Raw genomic sequence first — 14,064 nt, forward strand, 5'->3', positions numbered from 1 at the left:
CTCTCTCTCTCTCTCTCTCTCCTCTCTCTCTTTCTCTCTCTCTCTGTGTCCTTCTTGCTCATCTATCTGGATTTTGTCAGTTTTTTTTCCGCTCTCCTTTCTTCCTTTTCACACCGAATCCTTTAAAATCTGTAGCTTCCTATTTGCTTGAAAAGGCAGCTTTGCAAAACCAATCGTGTCTTATTATTTGCTCCTGGAGAATATAGACTCTGTGTAACCCTCTCCCCGGTTTTTTTTTTCTCCTTATTTGTCAACGCGGGGTAACGTAATTAAAAAAAAATGTGTAAAAGAGTACGATGTTTTTTGTGCTGAGTTTGTAAGAAGAAGTATCCTCTTCCGGGAAAGAAAGAAGCGAGGGAAGAGCCTGGGTCGCCCCTATAGCCAGTGGGGGAATGGTTTAATTCCTCTCGGAACACTCGGGGCCAGCCAGCCTGGGCAGGAGACTATTCGTTGGCGCTGTCAAGGCTGGACAAATTCCCCACGCACTCGTAGCTCTGGTGACAGGCATGCTTTCTGCACTGAGTGGTGTACCCCAGGACCGCTGCCCTTTATCTCCGGGCCTCTCTGGCCGAGGTTTTTCTCGTACCCCGCGCCTTTCCCCAAGACTCAGTCCACACTACTTCTTGGATTCTGAGTTTAGTAAGGAGGTCACAATAGGGGGAGAAGGAGGAGGAGAAGGAAGTGCAGACGAGGTGTGGGGAGTGTGGGTCGGGAAGGCGGGGAGAGTGTTACCTGGGACCTCTGTGTCGGAGGATTCGCTTGCCGAGTTCTCCAGGGGCTCTCGGGAGTCAGAAGCACGGGCCAGGTGGAAACTGGAGCTCATGTCGTGGGGAGGCGGCGGCCGAAGTCCTTCGGGTAGCCGCTCCAGGCCCATACCCCCTTTAAAGGAATCCATGGCGGCAGTGGCGGGGGCCTGGAGGCCTCGGGCGCAGCTCCCAGTCCCCAGTAGCCAGTTGGGCACGGGGGCTACTGCTCCGGCTGGGGACCGGCACCAGTTTTGGGCAAGAGGACCGTCGGGTGCAGCCCGGGCTCTGCTCTGCCTCTGTCCAAAAGTTCCCTCCGATCTGCGGGGAGAAAGAGACAGAGCCTAAGCGGGCAGCCCACTGGGCGCCCCTGGGCTGCGGCGCGGACGGCCGCGCGCCTTCCGCCCCATGGGCAGCGCTTGGCGGGCCCAGGGGCCCCCCCTTCCCACAGCAAGGCTCAGCAGAGCCGGAGCGAACGGAGCGGTGCGCCGCAGCGGAGACGCAAGTGACCTGCAGCCCAACAAATGCCAGCAGTTAAGACTCAGCTCCTCCCCTTGCAAGGTCAAAACCTCCGCGTCTCGCGGGGAGATCACTCTTTCCAGAGCTCATAGCCTCCCAGAGACCTAAGCGCAGCACGGCTGCTGCAGCTCCCCATATATGTAACTTGTTTCTAAGGCACCGGGTGCTGTGGACAGAGGCGGTCTTAAAGCAACAACGCGCTCCACCAGGTTCCAGCAGTCCCTGCGCTGGGGGGTTGGAGGTTGGGGGTGGGAGAGGGAGGAGGGTGGGAGAAGATGCGGGAAAGGAGGAGAGAAAGGAGGGCGGGCGGAATCGAGTTTTCAAGTTGCCTCCGCCTCTGCTCCCCCTTTGCCTCTCTCCCTCCCCTTGTACCTCCCTCCCTCCCTACTCTCTCCTCTCTCTCTCCCTCCCCACCCCCCTCTGATTCTCACTTTTATCTCTTTATCTTCTCAGTCTATCTCGACTTCTGTCTCAGCGCTCACTCTCCATCTCTGTTCACCTCTCTTTTTCTCTCGTTTTCTCCTGTTCTCCCCTCTTCCTGCTCACACTCAGTCTCCCTAACCTTTCTCTGTGTCTTTTTTCTTTCCCTTTTCACCCTAAGTGACATGTTGATTTCAGCCCTGGCTTCACAATATAGCCGCAGTTTTGCACGTCCTACTCTTGCTGGATGGCACCGAAGCCCTTGATGATTTATTTTCCACAAAATTAACTCCCTGGACTCTTAGCCATCTGCCAAGCCCAAAAATATTTAGATGCATATACCAACCTCTAGAATAAGAATAACTTCTAGAATAAGTATATACCATACCTAATATCATTTCCTACGGGGGAGGGGGGAAGTGAGTTATTATTGCCCAAAAATCTCATTATCTTCTTCTCTACTCAGCGCCCCCTTCTCTAGCTCTTATTTAGAGGAAGGATGCGGGGGAGTAACCCTATCTCAGAGCTAATGGAAGCCAGCGATTCTCTTTCCTAATTAGCCGTGATCTTATACACCCAAACCTCTTCTATGGCCTGCACACCACAGTCAATTTTACGGGACTGGAAAAGAAGAAACATTTTTCTAGATGAAATGGTCGCTTTAGTACCAGATTTCTCTTGTTCTAGTTGTGAGGCGGAAGGGTGGAAGAGTTGGGAAAGTCTGGGCCCAAGGGATCTTTCCCCCTGCAACCCAGCTCCCTTCTACCTGAAAGACTGAGACAAGTTCAGAGCCATCATAGACCACTGAGATGAGGAGACACCGACATATGTGCGTAGTTATGTGTCTGTACACATATATGGACCCAGAACCTTTTGTGTTTTGGCGAACATAATACATTATGTTGTTCAGGCACTATGTGCCTTGCCATATACCATATATTTTGCATTTCCAAACACTTCCTATGCCATGTATGGATAAAACTACATATAATACGTGTCCTGCAGTGCCCCATAGTTCTATTGTGCTCTTCACTGTACATGCCATTAGGTACATCTCAGGACCCTCTCTTTTGCCAAGGTATATCCACATTCATCTTCCTGGGAGAGTTCAAGGGACAGTATTGCCAACACATAGAGAGATTAACCGTAGATCGTTTGGTGTCTGCCTTCTCCTAGTGTCCTCGGCCTGGATTGAAATGTGCCAAAGGGGAGGCAAGACTCCTTGAGCTCCCAGGGCTCCTAGTGGCCTGGGCTGAGTTGGAGAGGGTCTCCAGGCCTCTGAGGCCTTGAGTAGGATCCCATATTTTTCTTTGGGACAGACTTTCCAAACTCCTCTCCTGGTGCCTGATCCACCAAGGTCCTGGCTAAAGATTGCCTGGGAGATTTCACTGGACAATTTTTAACTTGCTCTCCTGAGCCCTGAGCAAACAGGGTTGGCCCTGGGCTCCCCCAAGGCAAGAGCTAAGGGGCAGAATCAGGGAGACTGTAACCCCTTACTTCCTCCTTTCCTTTTGCTTAGGCAGGGCCTGGAGAAACCAAGACTTGTATAGTGCCTTGTCCTGCCATGGTCCCTTCCCCCCACTCCAAAAGAGATCTGACCTGCAAATTTGAGCCTAGGGCAGACAAACACCAAAACCACCTCAGTAAGTCATCTTTTGTTCCCAAGGCAAGGAATGGACTTAATGAACACATTTCCTCCATTAGTTAGTTGGTCTTTTTAAAGTGGTACCCAGGGCAGCTAGATGGTGCAATGGATAGAGCACAGGCCCTAGAGTCAGGAAAACTGGAGTTCAAAACTGGCCTCAGACACATAACACTTAACTAGCTGTGTGACTCTGGGCAAGTCACTTAACCCCAATTGCCTTGAAAAAAAAAACAACACACACACACAAAATAAAGTAGTACCTACTCTGGTAACTCATCTAGAGGGTGTCCCCCATAGATGACCCCCCCCTTTTAAGGAGTTCCTCTTGTAATCCCATTATCCAGGGTTTATGGAACCAGTCTCTTTAACCTGTTAACAGCTAGCCACCCTAATATGTATCATCTTTGGCTTTCTCAGATACTTGGAGATTAGCCCTGAGACTCAGGCCCCAGCTGGGCCTTGGCACTTAGAAGATCCCTTGAAGTTCTAACACATGTCTCCCAACTCCCCAGAACAAAGTTTCCTCCTTTTCTCCCCAGGTCCCTGGAGTTTGAGAGCCTCCCCATTCCTAGGACCCAAGCTACAAATATTTCAGAGAGGTGAAAGGCCAAGGATTGGAGGTGTCCCCAGAACAGGAATAAAGTAACTACCAAGACTTTCATTGCCAGGAAATGGAATAAAAATGGGGTGGTAGTGAAGGCAGAAGTAAGATAATACTGTCCCCACATCCTAGACCCAAGACCATCAAGGTTGGCAGGAAGGGAATGGTGGAGATATGTCTCTGTGTGTCAGGACAGCAGGATAGTCTAGTTATCTAAGAGGGAAGGATCCCCTCAGTCATCCCCTGGACTGACTCTCTATTCTGGCTGGAGGTTTGTCATACCTCCCTCCTCTCCTTTACTTCACCTTCTTTCTTCCTAAACCTGGGAATCTCAAAGATTTGGGAGCTCTGCTGACCTCAGGACAGACCGGCAATGGGAAATGGGGGAAGGCAGGCAATAAGGAGGATGAAGCTGCAGTTCACAGGAGGATGGAAGTACCTTGCATTTAGAAGTGAGATCCCTGGAATTGTAAGAACCAGGGCCACCCTCTCTTTTTCCTCTGCTTCACTCAGACGCAGCTTAACTGATCCATTTTGACACTGTACTTTGTTTTTAAATCAAGAAAAGATGTGAGGGAGAACTTTTGAACTAGTTTATGGAAAGTCTAAGAAACGTATTTCAATTTTTCTGGGGGTTCAAATTCTTCTCTCCCGTTTCCCCCTCCTTTTCCTTCTCTATCTTTTTTCCCTCTTTGTATCTGTCCCCTCTCCCTTTTCTCCTTTGCTGCCTCTTAGACTTTTAATTTATTCCACTGTAGTTTTTGTCCAGGCCTTTAGAAAAATTTTAAAGAAGGGATGAGCCAGAATAGAAGGTTTTTTTCTCCTCCCGAACCTTGGTTTCAGGGGCGTCCTGACTTCTATTAGACATGCTAAATTTTCAGAAGGAAGACTGTGAACATTTCATTTCAAAAAAGGCTTATCAGCCCCCTACACTCCCAAATAACCCTGCATATAAAAACGAGTCTGATTCTAAAGCAACCAAGTCCACGGCCACAGCTGGCTTGTTGGCTGCGGGGCAACCCGGAACTCTTCAAGAGCAGAACATACAAGAAGGTCTACCCTCCTCACATACAACCTTGAATGCTCTGGGCAGATCTCCTCTTAGGCAGATCTTCTGAAACTTGGTTGGATCTTAGACAGCCCTTCAGTGTTTACTAATGCCACACACGTATATGCTGGACTCTTCACCTGAACTCAGAAACATTTGGCCATGAGTGGAGCAGCACTCCCATAAGTCTTTTCTGGCACACATACATACAGGTTAGCTGCGATAGTCAGGCAGTTTTCATCTTTCTTCTTATCTGGGAGAGCAGCCTTATGAGTCTGGGGGTGGGCAGCTGAGACTGTTCCAGAACCTGGGAAAGGGCTTGTTTTGGATTCGGTGGCCTTTGGCACTTTGGCCTGTGGCCTGTGAGAAGTGCTCTTGGGGCCACAAGATTTCAGTTTTAAACATTCTTGATAAATGGTATGTACACCCTCCCCCTCCAATTCCAGGGAATTCATTTATCTCCAATCTCACTTTTTCTGACCTTCAGAGGCCTTTCCCTCCACCTTTCAGACAAGCAGAACTAAACCCACAGGACAAGCTGAGAAGGTGTTTTCATTCTGCCCCTGAAGAAATCCTGGAATGTGTCAGACCTGGAACCCACATATCCTCTCATTTCCCCCAGTTTGGGGACTATGGTACTGCTCTTCTGTAATCCACACTCTCCACCACCATCCCCACTTCCTTCAGATTGCATGAGCAGGGACCAGGCCACCCTCCTTTATATGGAAAGAAAGGCTCAGTGCTGGTCTTTTAGAATCTCTACGTGTTTTTTGAAAGCGGGTGGTGATCTAGTTCTGAGCCCCGATTTCCCATTCCTAGAACTCTGGGAACTTGGAAATTCTTCTTCCCTCCTCACATTTTTTGCAGGATCCATCAGACATTTGGATCCCAGTTTTAGAGCTAGCAGTCATAAATCATTTAGCTAAATGTTCTTCTCATTTTACAGATGAGGAAAATCAAGGCCGGGAGAAGCAAAAGCTACCAACTCAGAGACAAAAGTAGCAAGAACAAGGATTCCAGTTTAAATCTTCTGACTTCCCACCCTTTCACCAAAATATGTTCAGTTTTTTTTTTAAATTAATCTTACTTTTAAACACAACTCCTCTTTTCTCTCCCTGTGGACACTCCAAAAGTCCCACTTGATTTTTTGTGGGGAAGAGATTTAGGTTCTGACACCTACCTTAAATACAACGTCAAGGCTTTTTTTTTTTTCTTCTCTGTGAAGGAGGCTCAGGAAAAGGCTGAGCTGTACACTTGACAAAAAAGATGGGCAGATTCCACCCTCGCCCCCAACGAAGGAATTGTCAGTTGCTTTTATTCCCGGCTCCTACAGTTCTCGGTAGCAACTTCTAGGTATCCTTTCGAAGCCTGGCAGTCTGGCCGTGCTCTAAATTCGGTTTTGGGGGGTTTTCTGATCGTAAAATATTCTCAACCTACTCACACTGCCACTCCCCCACTTTCACCTTGCAGATCTAAAACAGAAAGATAGTTTTCCAAATGTGTGTGTGTGTGTGTGTGTGTGACAGAGAGAGAGAATAGGAAAGACTTACAAACACACACACACACACACACACACACACACACTTTCCCTCCCTCTTTGTCAGAAAATAACCAAATCTCCGATCCCTCCGCACCCTAAACACTCCTGTGAGACAAATTTTAAAAAGCTACCAGAAGAAATCCAAGGCTGGAGACCTTAGCAGGAAATTGGAAGTTAAAGGTTCAAGGCCTCCTTGAGTTTGGGGCTCTCTCTCTCTGGTAAAGAGGAACATTATCCAATGGGTGGAGAATTCTCCACTAGGAAAAAGGAGAGGGATGCAAAGCAACCTGAGACTGGGGTTTGGGTTATTGGTGTAGTGGTCTCAGGGCTATAAGAAACTTCAGGAGTTTGTCCTGACAATAAAATATACCAGTGAGTGCTGTAAACTGGGCCTGGGGTTTTTATCAAGGTGCTTGCTTGTGAAGGCCATGCAGACTCGAATTAGATCGAAGTTCTGGGAAGACTCAAAAGTGTTAGGTGAAGTTCCCTCGGTAGAACGAGTTGGGGTGAATTGTGAGAGCTGACTGGCAATCTTCCGGTGGCCTGCTCTTGATACCTAAACCTGTGGGTTCTAGCCAAGCCTCATAGTAAACTGTGAACACTTTGCTTCTCAACCCCATCACCTAGCCCAACTTGGGCTGAGACCCGGGCTCCTGGGGAAAAGGATCCTGGTCAAGGATTCTGGCCCTTCCACTCCAGCAGCCTGAACTACGCAGAGAGACTGCAACAGCTTCTGATTTGTGTGTCATCTATCGGTCACTGATCTACTCCCTGCCTGCTGCCCCCTTCATAAGCCTTTACTGCAGGAGAGGAGACCTACTGCCCCAGATTGGGGCAATCTTCTCTCTCAAAGGGGACTGACCAAGGCCAGGGTGAAGAAATGGAGAGGGAATTAAAGCTGTATCAAAAGATGCTTCTTCTTTGCAGGCTTCTCTTGACGTTATTAGGTGAGATTGTACTGGAAATCAGTGCCAGTAGAGCTTCTTAAGTCACTTGAACCATTAGCTCCAGGCATTTATTCTAGAGCACAAAATCACCCACAATGGGACCTCTAAGACCCCAGAGACAACTTCATAGAAGTTGGTTATTCTCTGACTGCTTCCTAGGGACTTTTGCAGCATCCTCACAGGTTAAGCTCACATTTATTTCATTTTGTGTTTTATAAAATGTCCCATTAATGCACGGGCACATAGGAATGAACACACAGATATAGATATAGATATAGATAGTGATGTGTATACATTCTCATAGGAATGCAGAATCATGCATGTAGACACACTCTTGTTTGGTAGTATACATTAATATATCCACCCATTTTATGTATGCACACAACATGTAGACGCATCAACAACACTTTTGCTAACCTGTGAAATCTTCCTCACTCCTCCTGGTACTACTCTGATTCCAAGGAAGACAACAAAGGAAAGTTGGAGGCGAGAGAGTTTTCGAGAAGAGCCAGGGTTCGGTCTCTGGGTGTAGCAGATAGGGTGGGCCACGTCTCCAGGCCCTGGCAACGTAAGAAGGACCCTCAGGATCATTTAATATCAGAGGAGGAAGCTGAAACCTCTGTTGACCTTTCTCTCTACTGCCTGGGCAGGGATAGGGGCAGGTGCTGGGCATGGCAACCGGTTGATCCCTGAGGTTGCTTCGGCTGGGTGCTCTCTTTGAAATAGATCGCAGCTCTGGCCAAGATTGAGTTGGGGAATGGTCTGGACTGGGGCCTCTGGGGTGAATCTGACTGAGGACTGGCCCAGTAGGTTGGTTCAGGATGGAATGAGGAAGGCTAAAGAGGCAACGTTGAGGTTTGGCTCTTCCCAGGTAGGGAGCAAAGACAAATAGGAATGGACAGAGTAACCTTATTCGAGTTCTCAGACCGATATCTATCTTAAAATGCTCATGGACCTGGGTCGCAGCTGTTTGATTTGGGCCGGCGCTCGAGACCCGGGCTTCCCGCAACTATTTCCTGGACTCCAAACCAAACGCTCTCTTGAATTGGGGAAAAGCGAAGGCTAGCAAGTGTAGGTTCCTCACTCTCTCCCCTCCTTCTCCTAGCGTCTCTGTGCTACTTTTTTCCTCTTTAATTCTCTCCGCCTTCTCCTCCCCCCCCAAAAAAAGAAGGAAAAGGAATTTGTTTTGAGAGTGGGGTCTGTCAGATCGCCTCTAGGCCAGCTATTCAAGTGACATTCCTGCTGTAAGCCTCTTAGTGAAGTGGATAAGTTCAAACTAGAAAACCCAGTTTAGTTAAATAAATGGGCAGGGACCACCTACCCTTCTCCAGACGCTGCGTCGGAGACCCCGACATCTCCTTTTCCCCCGTCTCCTCCACCCAGTCCCCCGCCCCCTCCCAAGCAAAAAGACAATTTCCCTCTCTCTATGCCTCCAAAGGATGGATTCCGCTTCTGGGCCTCCAAGGAGCTCCTTCACTACTCTGATGGAGAGACTAATGGCTGGGGTAGGGATGCCGGGGGCGTGTGTGTGTGTGTGTGTGTGTGTGTGTGTGTAAGGAGAATAGGGGAATTTGGAAAAAATCTTAAGGAGACTTATTTTATTGTAACAGACACAAATGAAACCCCAAGGTTTCAGTAAGCCAGGGCAGAGCTAGGAGCGTCTCTCTCTCCCTCTCCCCCCTCCCCCACCCCACCCTAGTGCTTAAGCCCCTTCCCCCGGGGCCTTCCGACCAGACACAAGGCTAGGGAAGGGGAAAGGGGAACCAAGGAGGGGGATGTGGACTACGCTGTCCCCAGCAAGCAAGGATCCGGTGCTCTCTCTCGGGCCCCCCCCCCGCCCCCCGCCCAAGCCTCTGGGGGAGGCTGCTGTGAGTGCTAGAGACCCTTCTCACTGGTGCTAAGGAGAAAAGGCTTCACTCTATCCGTGCAAGTATTTAGCGAACCCTGAAATTATCCAATCTCCGGGTTCTGTGCCCTAGAACAAACGTGAAAGGATGTAGAGAGAAAATGGTAAACTTTACATTACCCAGTAAACTTTACATTACCCACCTAGAGACACCACTCTCCGCATATTCTCTACCTTAACCTTTCTAATTGAGAACTCCGCATTCACACTTCCGAGTGCCCAACTCTACCCGCCTAGAGAGCACTTTCCTCTCGATATTAGAATGTGTGTGTGTGTGTGTGTGGGGGGGGAGTTTCGGGGCAGGCCAGAGTAGAACTGGACGATCCATAGTTTCCAAACATACCCTCCTCTTGAGAGTGTAACACAAGGAGCAGACTTACCGGACCTCCAAATTTTTGTGAACAGAATTTGAAATCCAGAGAGGGAACTTTCCTTCTCCGAAATCCCATGTTTGCGGCTCAGTCGCGGTCTTTTTTTTTTTTTTTTTAAAAATCCCAAGACCACTCTGTTCCGCGCTCACAGCCAGGGACCGAATTCTCAAGGCTGCTGCCATCTTGGAGAGCATCCTGCAGAGGTTCAATTCAGCCCAGGAGAGGCAGGCCTGGTCCCCACCTCCCAATAGGGTCAGGGCTCAGGTAAGGGGAATTGCATAGGCTGTTTTCTAGGTGAGTGGAACTGGAGGACACAAACATCCTGGTGGATAATTTTCACTCTCTGCCTTGGGGACCAGAGCCTTGAAAACTGATGGCCTTAGTCTGGAAGAACAGGAACGTGTGCCAAAGCCAGGGAAAGAGGTAGAAAGTTTCAAACAGCGACCGTTTTCCCAACTACTCAACTGGGTTGGCGGTGCGGGAGGAAATGTGGGAAAAAGTCAAGAGCTAGGAGAGTCAGATCCCTTGGGGGAAAAAACCCCGCGTCAGTCTCGGCATAAAGGGTATAAATTAGGCTACTGTATTTTAACTTACCAATAGACTGAGACTTAAGAACATGGGGATAGACAGAGTCCTTTTTACTATATGAAATGTAAGCTATTTGTCTGACTGGATGTTCCCAAGACCGGCGTAAAGGAAGAAAATTTCCCGAATGACTGCCTGAGATTGGGTGGGAAAGGTCGGAAGGAGGTGCGCTTCGGCACTGAATATCCAGGCCTAGGCTCAGACCCAAGCAAAGTGTTAAGTGTTGGGGGGTGGGATGCGGGGGCCCCTGCCAAGAGGAAGCCTTCCCTAAATGGGAAAGCCAGGAGAGGTGGGAAACCCGGGCCAGCCAAAGTCGAAGCCCGAAGCTTCTCCCACCTGGATGCCAGTACTTTAGAACCCGGAGCTCAGGCTTGACGGAGAGAGCAATTGGGAAGTTGGCGATTCTCTCCTTAGTACAGCCAGTTCTTTATTTGGCGGAGACCAGTTCCTGTTCTCACCGAAGAGAGTGCAAAAAGAAAGGAACAGAGATTCCCCCTAAACCATCCCATTCCCTCCCCCCCTTTCCTGCCCCTCCACTTTAGAGATTAGGAAACCAAGGCCCCAAGAACAAGGACCAAAGGTCTGGAGGAAAACAGACAGGGTAAAGGTTAAGCTTTGGACCCGAGCCCCTCCAACTAACACCCATAACCTCATAGCTCAGCCTAAGGAAACTGGTATTTGGTTTTAAGGAGTTAAGGGCATTTCTTTTTTGAGTTTTCTATTAAAAAATTAAAAGCCGATTCTACTTTCCCTACTGGGCTAGATGTGAAAGGTTGTGCACTCTCTTATCCTTCCACATTCTCCCAAAACTTTGAGTATTAGGAGCATGGTTTTGGGAAGAAAAGAGAGCTCCCTCCTCCTCCACCTTAGGTCCCCGCCTCGGGCGTCAGTGCAAGGCCACAGGCTTGGCCCCTGTGCCTCTGAAAGGAAAGGGGACCATGGATACATAACCACACGCGCATACAATTTCTCTCTTTTTTTTTTCCCTCATAGAGCACCCTGCCTCTTCTCCTTCTAGGCAACGAAGTGCCCTTGAAAGTACGCTCTCGTCTCCCCGATCCCACCAAAGGACACACCTGCAGGCTAAGCCTCAGCTCTAGGTGGGTGAGCAGCTGAACTGGAGAGGCTAAGGCAGGGCAAAACGTTCGCTTTTCCCGGGATCCCTTTAAGGCGCTGGATCAAGTGGCTACTGCAGTCTGTAAAAGCCCAGCAAACGCTGTCCATAAAAGTATAACATTTACTAGATACGTTAAAATTGGCTACTTGTCACAGCGACCAATTTTTCTTCCTCTCCACTCTCCCTCCCCTCCCCTCCTCAGCCCCCCTACAGCTGGCTTCCTTTTCCCGATCCCTACTCCCCTTCCTATCAGCCAGCACTTTGGCAAGGGTGAATGTGGCTGGGGTCGGCCAAGTCCTCTCCTTCCTCTTCCTACCCACAGTCCCCACTCGTCCGCGTGCCCCCCGCCCCCAACTCTCCCCACCCAGGCACCATTGGTCTCGGGCCCCGAACGACTTTTTTCTTTGGGATGAAATCTCCGAGTATGTAAAGTGAGGTCAGCCCACTGGAATTAAATTTCCCAGCGCATTTGTCAGTTTTGACGAAGCACAGAACTCCTAAAGAATTTACACGAGGTATAAATTTGTCAAGGACTTAGGCTACGAAAGCGAAGGCCGGCGGCACCCAGGGCATTCGGAACCTCGAGCAGAGGCGAGGCGGCTCTGCGCCTGGGGAGCTGGCTCAGCAGTGTGGAACCCTGGACCATCCTGACCGTCAGCGGCCCCCACGGTCCCCGCAAACACACACAGTCACATACAGATCTAGTTCCAAGCAGCGCTTGGTTTGCACACACATCGTGTAACCCTTGTTCCCGCACCGCACTAGTCTGCTGAGCAGCGCGCTAGACTTTGACAGACCCCCAAACGCACCCGGAGTAACGGCTAATATTAAAAACTGCCTGGTTGGAGAGATCGTCCTTCCTATAACTCAGAGTCGCCCAAGTCAGGCTCAGAACGCACATCTGGAAAACAACTGGCCAAAGTCAAGAATCCTAGCAGTGGACCCGGAAGAGGGAGAGTGTGTCTATCATCAGTCTGTCCACCTTTTACCTCACATTTCCAGCCGCTCCCAGTTCCCTTCCACTTTCCTGCTCTGCTGTGCCAACTGCTTCCACGCCGCCTCTCCAGTTCTGCTCCTTTCTCTGGAGGGCAGTCCTTTAAATAGTTAAAGATCCTCTCTCGGCAGGCAGAGAGGTCTGATCAGCCCTGGTATCAGGCCGGCCAGGGCCCGAAATGTGGGCTTGGGTGTCAGGAGGCCCCGGCTGGCAAAAGCGGGGACTGAGGAAGGGGCAATATCAGCAGGAAGCAGCCCGGTTCTGGCGCGGGCAGTTAGGGTTACCCACCGTGGAGATCTCCCAGGGGCTCAGTAGCCGGGGCCACCGCGGTTGCTGAGTCCCCTAGCCTCATCCCAAGCAACCTCACCCTCTGTTCCCCACCGTTTGTCCACTCTCTCCGTCCCTTCAATCTCCCTTTCCTGGCTCCCCAAAGCTGTGCTCTTACCCACCTTGGTGCTGGTCACTGTGGACTCAGGGGTTGGCGGCCGCAAACTCAAAGCTTAGAGCCCGAAGCTCCAGGGTAGCCTCGACCCGGGCTCGCTCCTCCTGCTGCTTGGAGCCCACGAGGAGGGCGGGGGACGGGGCGGGGCAGGGACACAGGGCGGAGACGCTCGAAGCTGCGGCCGCGAGGGCGGAGAGAGGGAGCACAAGAGCTGGGGGGTCTGGGGCACAGAGGGAACCCTAAACTTGGGAATCACAACGGACAGACGGAGCCTGGGGTGTGAGTGAGGGGAGCAATGATTTAGCAGCCACTCCAAGAGGGCTAAGCTGCCGTGGGGACTCGTATGTGTGTGTATGTGTGTGTGTGTGTGTGTGTGTGTGTGTGTGTGTGTGTGTGTGTGTGTGTGTGTGTGTGTGTGTGTGTGTGTGTGTGTGTGTGTGTGTGTGTGTGTGTGTGTGTGTGTGTGTGTGTGTGTGTGTGTGTGTGTGTGTACGTGTACGGCCCGGATTGTCAGCCCAGCTCTAAGCTCCGAACTCCGCAGGTTGTGTGTATGTTTGAAGGATGTTATTCCAGGGGGCACATAGACCCTCGAGGGTTAAAGCTTCTGGTTCAGAGGGTAGAGGCTTTTGGAGTCTTCCTCGTTGGCTCCCGATGTCCGTCCTGGACTCTGCTGCTCAGTCAGAGAGGAAGGAACAAGCACAGGCTGCCAGTCAAACCTGCTTGGGATAGGCGCGTCCCGCCGGGCCGCTCAGACAGGCTGTTGGGTCTGATTGTGCTTTTGTCACTTTGGGCCCGGGCGCTGACACGATTGCTGAGAAAGAATGGATGAAGTTGGTGTAGAGCATTGGAAGTCAAAAAGACCTGGGATCGAGTCCTAGCTGTGCTATTGACTGCTTTGTGTGTTTCTTGTAATGATCACTTCACACTGCAAGTCATATCAGTAGAATGGGTAGGATAACGTTTAGTTCTTTCTACAGTAACTTTAACATGCAAACAATTCATTACGTGATTCTGTGAATCCTTGACCCTCCTACTAGAATGAGACTTGCTCTTTATTCCCCTCCTGCCCCAAATCCCAGCACAGACCAGTAATAATAACTTACATTAACTTAGTGCTGTAAGGTTTTCGCACAACTTGACGGATATTTGTTTCTTATAAGAGCTTTGTGAGGTGGGTAATGTAATA

The 14,064-nt window shown here is 50.1% G+C and overlaps 1 protein-coding gene across 1 annotated transcript in view; it reads right to left on the reverse strand.

Moving 5' to 3' along the window:
* The window catches only part of PITX1 (paired like homeodomain 1), a 20,605-nt gene extending 7,633 nt beyond the window's left edge, over positions 1-12,972 (reverse strand). Inside the window, exons 1-2 of the mRNA XM_027849218.1 lie at positions 12,886-12,972; positions 733-1,064 (exon numbers count right to left, since the gene is read on the reverse strand). Coding sequence (XP_027705019.1) covers positions 733-895 — 163 coding nt within the window. The 5' untranslated portion in view covers positions 896-1,064; positions 12,886-12,972. The remainder of the gene's footprint in view (positions 1-732; positions 1,065-12,885) is intronic.
* Between the last annotated feature and the right edge of the window lie 1,092 nt (positions 12,973-14,064).

Source organism: Vombatus ursinus, unplaced genomic scaffold, assembly GCF_900497805.2.
Source record: "Vombatus ursinus unplaced genomic scaffold, bare-nosed wombat genome assembly UNPS02007284.1, whole genome shotgun sequence".
Lineage (NCBI taxonomy): Eukaryota > Metazoa > Chordata > Mammalia > Diprotodontia > Vombatidae > Vombatus > Vombatus ursinus.